At 46.7% G+C, this 9,522-nt stretch overlaps 1 protein-coding gene across 1 annotated transcript in view; it reads right to left on the bottom strand.

Moving 5' to 3' along the window:
• Positions 1 to 2,870: 2,870 nt before the first annotated feature.
• The window catches only part of LOC310790816 (UV-stimulated scaffold protein A-like), a gene marked incomplete at its 5' end in the record, with an annotated part of 108,751 nt that continues 102,099 nt past the window's right edge, over positions 2,871 to 9,522 (bottom strand). Inside the window, one exon of the mRNA XM_083652527.1 lies at positions 2,871 to 3,004. Coding sequence (XP_083508653.1) covers positions 2,911 to 3,004 — 94 coding nt within the window. The 3' untranslated portion in view covers positions 2,871 to 2,910. The remainder of the gene's footprint in view (positions 3,005 to 9,522) is intronic.

The following is a 9,522-nucleotide window of genomic DNA, read 5'->3' as shown; positions in this document are numbered from 1 at the left end:
TACAGGGGGCGGAAAAAATATGATGTAATAAGTCTCTATTTAAGTCGTAGCTTATTGGCAACATCACTTAGGCTGCTGTGGACGCAATGTGGACTTAACCGGAAGCCGGGGACATATAAGGCTGCTATGGCGCCGCCCTAGGCCAGCGTGGGGAAACTTGTCTTATAGACAAGTTTCCCCGCGCTGGCCTAGGGCGGCGCATAGTGTTAGCACACAACATCAACACAGTGTACAAACTTCGTGTGGAAATTCCTCCTGTTCTCCACAATATGCAGCTTGTCATTTCTCTCACAGACTATCGACAATCCAAGAAAACAAATGACATGTTTGTGTGCTCTGAAAATCAAACTACAGTATATATATATATTTATATAAAAAAATATATTGATCGTTAATTTTTCCGAATTTCGATTATGGAAATTGATTCAAAATGCCCATCCCTAATCCCTACCCTATTAAAGAAACGCATATTTTTAAATGTGTATGTTATAGCAGCCTATGAACGAAACGACTAATTACAGTAAGCGCAGCAGCCCTTTGGTGTGTTTCAAATGGATTGTTCCATCAGCATCAATTTTTGTTAGTTTCTAATAGTTTATCTGAATCCGAACTGGTTCCCCCTCCAATTCTCTCCTTCTCTTGTTCTCTCCCCCCTCTCTCTCTCTCTGTCCCTCTGCTTGCACGGCACTCGGCAAGAAAGAAGCTGCTGTCACAGACGTGATTATGGCTTTTAAGGGGAGTGGACTGGACATGAGCTCACACGTGTGAATACTGTTTTGGGCATTAAGACGCCTATATACGCCCACAATTAGGGCTTTGCGCTAATCCAGCTTTCCAGTGCAAAAACACGATTTCAGACGGACAAGCCCGTCTTTATTATCACACGAACACTACAACACATGCATGCGGCCACAACACACACTCATGCTGACGGTGGCCGGTGAAATATGTCCTCTGCATTTGACCCATCCAGGCTTGTCCTTTCCTCCAGGGGGCAGGCCAGGAGCAGTGGTTGCTTTTTCTTTGCCCGGGGACCAACTTCAGATGTTGTCGTCACTGGTCGGATGACGATCTTCTGCATGTTTTTAGTGGGGGGTTATGTACGGAGGAAGCCCCTGGGGGGCACGGGGAGAACATGCAAACTCCACACAGAAAGGCCCTTTCGACGAGATAGCCCACCTGGGCAGTAGGCACTGAAGATATGGGGGGGTCACAACTCCAGCGCCCACAGCGTCCCAGGCGAGAATCGAACTCAGGACCTTCTAGCTGTGAGGCGACAGCGCTACCGACTGCGCCACCGCACCCCCAAAACGGGCGCTAACGCAAAATTACCGCCTTTGCGACGATAGAGCCCAAAGTCTTTCATGTCATGTGGTCTAAGGGCGTAGCATAACAACCTACCTCGAAAAGATTTTAAAGAGCCTCTTAAAATGTGTTTTGTGCTTCACCACTGAAACATTGTATTTAAAAAAAGTGTTCACATTTTATCAACCTTGACAACATAGTGCTCATTCCTGATAGGGGAACTGTGAAAACCATAGTTAATTGTTAATAGTGTATAATAAAGGATTTATTAACCTAAATATGGCACTGTTGTCGCTTTAGATCCAGTATGCAAAAATAATAGTTAAATGTTAATATTAATGTGTGTAGTTAATGGATAATAAATTAATAATAAACTACTTACTAACCTTAATAATATTATTATAAAGTGCTCATAAATGTCTTATAAGCTACCAATAAACAAGTTTATGATGCTATTATTAACACTTTTATCATCTTATTAACATATAACAGTATAAGCACCATATAAGGACTTATAAGGGCCTTATTACCTATTAATTAACGCTTATTATTAGAACCTTAATATAAAGCATTACCCATCTGTACATCAATAAATATCATACTGTATTTTACAACCCATCCATAATCTGTGCTACATGTTGCACAAAGAGAAGCATGCATCACAGTGTGGATAATTCCCCGTTCCATTTGTACTGGGAACTAGGAATCTCACGGTTCAAAGGTCACGAACGTGTGACGTCAACTGCCCTGGATTTCCTACCCCAATCTCGGGGGAGCCTCACCAGCACTGACCTCAAAATCCAAGATGGCAGCTCCGCACTTCAGCAGTAATGAGTTAGCAGATACTGTTTATTAGCACTTCTGTCTTATTTGTGTCTCATAAAAATCAGTCATACACACAGTAGCCTACTGTCTAACTTCTATCAGTGGACATGTTGCTACAGTGTTTGCATGCGCAAATACCGCAAAATGAATTGTTTATCAACTGTTATTACACGGCCGGGTTGAATGCTCGATTCTGATTGGTCAATCACGACATTCAGCAGTCTGCTATTTGTGGATAACACACCGCTGTTAGGAATATCAGACCGGTGATATGCACACAGGCCACGTCAGTCATATCAATGCACACAAGGGAGTTTAACAAGCTCATTGCGACACCCTGTGGCAAACAAGTTAGTTAGCAACAACTTGGATACTATTTGAAGTCCGATGAATCCAAGTAGCGTTATGTTGTTGTTGTTTCTACCTGCCTGGTGTTTTACATGTAGCAGCATGTCCTACGCGTCGGTGCCTGATCACCCTGTCCGGTGTTTATTCTCCAATAATGACCTCGCTGTACATTATCCCTTAGTTATTTCTAACAATGGGTAGCCTGGCTAGAGCTAACCTGGCTGGTTCCCCGACTGTTTTAATGGAACACGGTCAACCCGGGTGTGACTTCACTCAACTGGGATATCCTTATTTACCAATACAAAAGGAATACCCCATTATATGACAACCAAATTACTCATCCAGGGCATCATTGAACTTGTTGGAGGTCAGTTGAGAGCATAGTTGAACTGGTTGGATGTCAGTTGAGAGCATAGTTGAACTGGTTGGAGGTCAGTTGAGAGCATAGTTGAACTGGTTGGAGAACTTCTCATGTTTCCTCTTGTCAGCCTTCTCCATCACTTCTGCCACTCGACGCATAGAGCTCCTGGAGGGAGGGAGGGAGGGGGGGGGGGGGGTCAAGACATTTTAGGTGATTGATTATTTTAGATTATGCTAAACCAGTGGTTCCCAACCTTTTTACACCAAGTACCACCTGAGAAAGTAGTTGGCTCTCCAAGTACCACCATATGACCAACGTTAAAATACAGTCTATTCAGCTATGCACACTTCACGCAGGAGGCAAATTTATTCCAAATAACAGTATTTATTGTAAACAAACAATAAATATCAACTGTACAGTGTGTGTGTCTCTCTCTCTCTCTCTCTCTCTGTCTCTCTCTCTCTCTCACACACACAGCAAATTGGAACATTTTGAACAACATATCAAGTGTACAGTGTCTCTCTTTCTCTCCCTCCCTCTTTCTCTTTCTCTCTCTCTCTCTCTCTCTCTCTCTCTCACACACACACCAAATTAGAACACTGAACAAAATAGCTACTACTACTAATGACCACCATGGATTTTGCACAAAAATTATTATTATTATTATTATTATTTTTTAATTTTCACAGAGCCTTCCAAGTACCACCAGCAGGGGGCGCAAGTACCACCTACGGTACACGTACCGTAGGTTGGGAACCACTGTGCTAAACGATTGAGAGGGACCTGGGCGCAAACAGGATAGGGCAGTTGCATTAAATGGAGTGTCTGTACATCCGATCATGTCAGCGTAGGTCGAGAGACTAATATCAACTTTGTCACGTGAGTGACCTTGGGTGATGTAGAGGGATACCCTGGTATTTATACTGTACCTACATCACTCAGAGATCTCCCTCTTATGGAACCTTCTCACCAAGTTTACGACGTGACAAGGAAGCCCTAGCAGCCATCTGTAGTTCATGGAACTGTAGTTACATACGTAACTATTATCTCACTACTCCTGGCTGCTAGGGCAGCTGCATGAAATACAGTAGATGTGAAATACAAACTAAGTCAGGAGGAATTACCACCTACCTACTGAGAGGGGAAAGTGGAAGGATGTAGGAGAACTGCCATCGCTAGCGCCTGGGGAGCAGCGACGTTGACTCTGTATTACCTGCCGAAGGTGCACGGCCCCGTCCAAGTGCCCGCTGTGCAGATCTCACCGAGGGGCACTCCTCCCAGGGCCACCCACGGCGTGGAGATGCTCCTTGTGGAGTGGGCCCTAACGTCAGAAGGAACAGGCAGATCCTTGGACCTGTATACCTGAGCAATGACTTCCACAATCCAGTTGGAAATCCAGTTGGTTGCTGCTTCAGTCAGCTAACCCTAACGTAACCTGACTCCTGGCCGGGGTCATACGCCGCTAGCTCGATGCCCTGATTCACAAAGGCAGGGAACAGCGTCTTGGATAATGAGGTGGGGTTGGGCCACAGGACCACTGCCGACTCATCAGGTCTCCAGCGCACATGCCGGGCACAATGACAGGGCATGGAGCTCACCCGCTTTGCTGAGATGAGGGCCAACAACAGCGTTGTGTTAACTGAGCCATTTCAGATCCACCTGGGAGGGGGCGCACTGGCCGGAGGCACGGCCCCTCCCCTGGGTGCCAGTTGCCTATTGGACCTGTCAAGGGGATCACGGGGCCCTGCAGGCTCCACCATTGCAGGCTAGCGGAGGGAACTGGTTGCCCCCTTCCCAGGAGGCCTGCCCATGAAGGGTGGACCGCCTACCCACATTGGTGAAGTGCTGCCTGAAGTCTGCCACCTGGACACTGTGCTCCAGCACCTGCTGTGCTGCCAGTCCCAACACCTCCCGATCTCACAGGGAGATGAAGGAGAGTCCTCCTGTAGTCCTCAGTCCTCATGTCAGGACAGGGAGTCCCATATGCTATCTGTGCGGCCAGGGGCAGCGGGTCATAGGTCTCAGCGTGTCACCTCTTCTGGGGACACAATCAGGGTCGCCACTGCCAGTTCCACAGCCTGCATGGTGTCCAACCCATATGTGCCAGGGTGCTGCATGCCCCTGGATTCTGTACAGCGATTGGAGGAAGCCCTGGGGTTTCACCAGCTCCTGGCCTGCCCCTCGGAGGAAAGGACATGCCTGGATGGGTTAAATGCAGAGGACACTTTTCACCGGCCACCGTCAGCATGAGTGTGTTGTGGCCGCATGCATGTGTTGTGGTGTTCGTGTGACAATAAAAGACGGGGCTTGTCCCGTTACGAGAGAGAGTTCTCAACAGGTAGGAGTCCGAGGTCGGAACTGTGAAGGCCACCTCTTGTGGAGTTGGTGGCATCCGGAACCGGAGCCTTCAATACCTCATTGAAGACATGCCAGGTTCCAGCCTGCTTCAAGTCCTCAACTATTATCCCTGTCCCCAAAAAGACAAGGCTTTTGGCACTAAAAGACTACAGACCCATCGCCTTGACCTCTGTGGCCATGGAAGTCCTTCGAGTGCCTTGTTCTGCCCTACCTAAAATCCATCAAGGACCCACTCCTTGCCCCCCTGCAGTTCACCTACAGAGCCAACACGTCTGCAGACGATGCAATAAGCATGGACCTCCACTCCATCCTCACGCACCTGGACAGTGGATGAACCTATGCCAGGATCCTGTTCGTGGACTTTAGCTCAGCCTTCGACATGATCATCCCAGCCCTGCTACAGGAGAAGCTCTCTCAGCTGGGTGAGCCTGACTCCATCTGCAGATGGACCACAGACTTCCTGACTGACAGGAAGCACCATGTGAGGCTGGGAAAGCCCATCATTGACTCCAGGACCATCAGCACCGGTGCCACCCAGGTTGGAATCCTCTCTCCATACTTCTTCTCCCTGTCAACCAACAGCTGCACCTCCAGTCACCAGTCAAGCCCCTGAAATTCACGGATGACACCACCCTCATAGGGCTCATCTCTGATGGTGGCGAGGCTGCGTACAGGCAGGAGATCGACCGCCTGACGATTTGGTGCAGTCAAAGCAACCTGGAGCTCAATACTCAAAACACAGTGGAGATGGTTGTGGACTACAGGAAGAACACAGCCCCACCTTCCACCATGACTCCCCAGTCAACACTGTCAAGTCTTTTTGCTTCCTGGGTTCAATCATCAGCCGGGACCTGAAATGGGAGCTCTCAACAAGAAGGCACAACAGAGGATGTACTTTCTTCTGTAAAGTTCAAGGTGCCAAAGGCAGCGTTGGTGCTTTTCTACACCTCCTCCATCGAGTCCATTATTACCTCCTCCATCACCGTCTGGCATGCTGCCGCTGCCCTCAAGGACATCTGCAGACTTCAGCGCATCATCTGCAGTGGTGAAGAGGTGGTCCGATGCAGCCTGACATCCCTTCAGGGCCTACACACTGCCAGGGCGCTGAAGCGATCTTGGAAGATCATGGCTGACACCTCCCACCCAGGTCATAAACTTTTTAGGGCTCGCCCCCATGGCAGAAGACTGATGTCTGGTAGTACCAGAACGTCTCATCACACGGACAGTTTCTACCCAAATGCCATCTGCCTCTTCAACGAGACCCGAAAGCCCCCACAAATAAGAACTTCTATTGATGTGACCATCAGTATTTTGTGTTGCTGCCTTCGGCTCTGGTGAAATAAAATCGATCTCCTTACTCAGCTTTAACATGAGGGTGGTTTTCAATTGTTTTGAGAGAGAAGACATCCGCTCCTCAGGAAGCCCTTGTAGTTGTGTGCAGCGTTGGCTCCGCTAGGCCGCAGGCGGGGGTTTAGTGAAGCTGCGGTCTTGCCTGGTGAGAGGCCGCCGGGGTAGAGGCTTCACTTCTCCCTGTAGCGCAACCCCCGTCCCTCGCGCAGCGCATGCATGTGAGTTTGACTAACAACAAAGTGATATCCATTCTCCTGGCCGATTTTCACATTTGCCCATGTACACTGTAGGTCATTTAGAGCAGAGGTTCTCAAATGTTTTTTAGCCAAGGACCCCTTACAAGATATAAAATATACCGGGGACCCCCTCATTCTGATTTGTGATTTTAGGCTAAGCTTAATTGTTGCCACGGTAACGTGCTTGACTTTTAATTTGATAGGTTTGTTATTAGAATGTAATCCATGAACCATTTTAGGTTTAAAGCATAAACTATTTTCATTGAACTATGAAGATTTTGCAAAAATATATATATATATATATATATATTTTTTTTTATTACATTACATTTACATTACGTCATTTAGCAGACGCTTTTGTTTTGTCCAAAGCGACTTACAATATCACAATTTGTCAACAGTAGGCCTACAGAAAACCACTATGCAACACAATCAATGACAGCCAAGATATTTTGATAGACTAGCACCATGTAGGAAGTAGTTTGAGAAGGAATAAGTAACATGTAGCATTTTCTTTTATTTATAAAAAAAAAAAAAAAAAAAAAATTACCTGAAAACTTTTCGCGGACCCCCATTTGAGAACCACTGATTTAGAGGCACCAGTATTTCATAAACAGTTTAAAAGTTCTCTGTATGGATTTAATTTTAACGTTATATGTTATAACCTACTTCGGCTATGGGCGGAGGGCAGATATGCGGTCGCTATGATGACCAGTTGTGGGCGGGGGCAGATCGAGCAGCGGTGGAAGCAAAACATCCATCGGGTCGAAACGAGTAGAGCCGAGTGGTGACGAGCTGTGCAGGGCTGTAAAATGTGGTGGAAATGAGCTCTTAGACACACGTGGTCAGACCCAACGCTTCCGGCAATGGAGGGTCTGAATCACAAGTCAGCGTTTCTGGATTTTGCCGTAAGAATTCTTACAGTAAAGTCTGTTTGGCTGGGCTGTTACGGAAGTCCGGCTCTCTGCGTGCATTGGTGCATAGTTCAAAATGTACCGCCCCACAAGTTGTGTCACGCCGTCCCTGGTTGGTCAATTCATATGTCTGTCACACATTGTTTTGGTCTTATGGGCTAGTCCTTAACCACTTTTCAACGGTCGTGTACCAGACGTAGATATCCATCTACGGTTGGCTACTATGAGACTACTCAGCTCTTAGCTTACCTGAGCTCACTCTCAATGAGTAGGGCCGAATAACTAGCACATTACTATAGTGCCAGGGGAAGCTGTGTTACCGCTGTAGCTTAGCTCCTAGCTTAGCTGAGCTCACCAGCTAGTGAGCTGGATATGGCAATGGTGATGCCTAGTGTCGTGACTACCAATGCTACGAGGGCTAACGTTGCCCTCAGTTGTAGCGTTAGCTTTGCTGAAACCACTATAGTGGAATTACACCAGTAAATAACACACCGTGAACCAAGCTACGTAGCCTAGCCACGGGTTAACCTGTTACTCACCTGGTCAGAGCTAGCCTCAGCTAGCGCTGGCTATGCTTAGGCGGCTCTCGTCACTGATGTCGGTCCGGCGAGACCAAACCTAGAATCTGTAGATATTCTTAAGGAATGGTAGTTAAGGCTGCTGTCCGCAAATTGTGTTCCCTAGAATGCCCCTAAGTTAGCAACTTTGCGGGAAGCCTTTGATGAAATGCTATCAATCCTAATTAGCTTAACATTAGTTAGTTTGAATTCTCTCTGAAAGACCTGTAATGCATCTGCTGGTGGAAGGAATGAAGAGGGAGATCTCTGAGTCACATAGGTATAAACACTGGGGGTAGTATAGGTGTCTACGTCACCAGAGGTGACGCGATCAGATCCACTAAATTTAATGCAGCAGTGTTGGGCAAGTTACTATGGAAAAGTAATTAGTTACTGATTGTTGATTACTCCTTAAAAAAGTAATGTTACTTTACTTATTACTTTTTCAAAAAACAATTAGTTATGTTACTAGTTACGTTACTAGTTACTTTTTTTTATACCCCAAACACCTTACACTTTAGTGTACACTTACCCAAAGTGGATCTGTTAATCCGGTGAACTGTTACACCCATATAGCTCCTGTTGTTAGCTGTCCAGATGTCAGCTGTAGTGGAAGCAAAGTCTACCTCACCCAGCGTCGCCTTCAACTTAGCCTCCATCCCCGCATATTCTCTCTCAAGGTAGCCAGCAAACATATTTCTCTGTGGCAGCTTGACATTGTTCTTTGTGGGTATTTTCTCTGTGATGCATCAGAATGAGGGCGAGTCAACAGTGGAAATAGGTAGCATCTCCTCCATGATATACCCAGCGATGAGCTTCTTAAGTCCTTCTCCACTTACGGCTGGTTTTTCTCGGCTGAAATCCAGTTTTTGTTGTTTTTGTTGTACTATCACTGCCACTGGCAGTAGAGGCTGCACAGTCAGGGATTTTTTCGTGGTTGAAAACGTTTTGCTGCTCGCACATAGTTTACAATGGAGAACGGACCGTAATGTTCTTTGCATCTTTGACCGAGACAAACTCAAAATAATGGCATGAATACCTCCAGCTTTTGGACGCGTATTTTTCTTCTCCTTCAGCCAGTTTGTTTTGAAGTAGCCGGCGTCCCGTTTTGTGCACAACCACACTCTGACCTGTCGCGCACACACACGTCATGAAGTCATACGTGTGTGTGCGACAGGTCTACCTGAGACCGTGAGGATTACTTTTTCTTTTCTTCTCTTTTTACATAGAAAACACTGCATTCTGGTGGGCAATGGTCTAACGCAGTA

This window comes from Poromitra crassiceps (genome assembly GCF_964638095.1).
Source record: "Poromitra crassiceps genome assembly, chromosome: 15".
Lineage (NCBI taxonomy): Eukaryota > Metazoa > Chordata > Actinopteri > Beryciformes > Melamphaidae > Poromitra > Poromitra crassiceps.
This window is presented reverse-complemented; position numbering and strand designations above follow the sequence as displayed.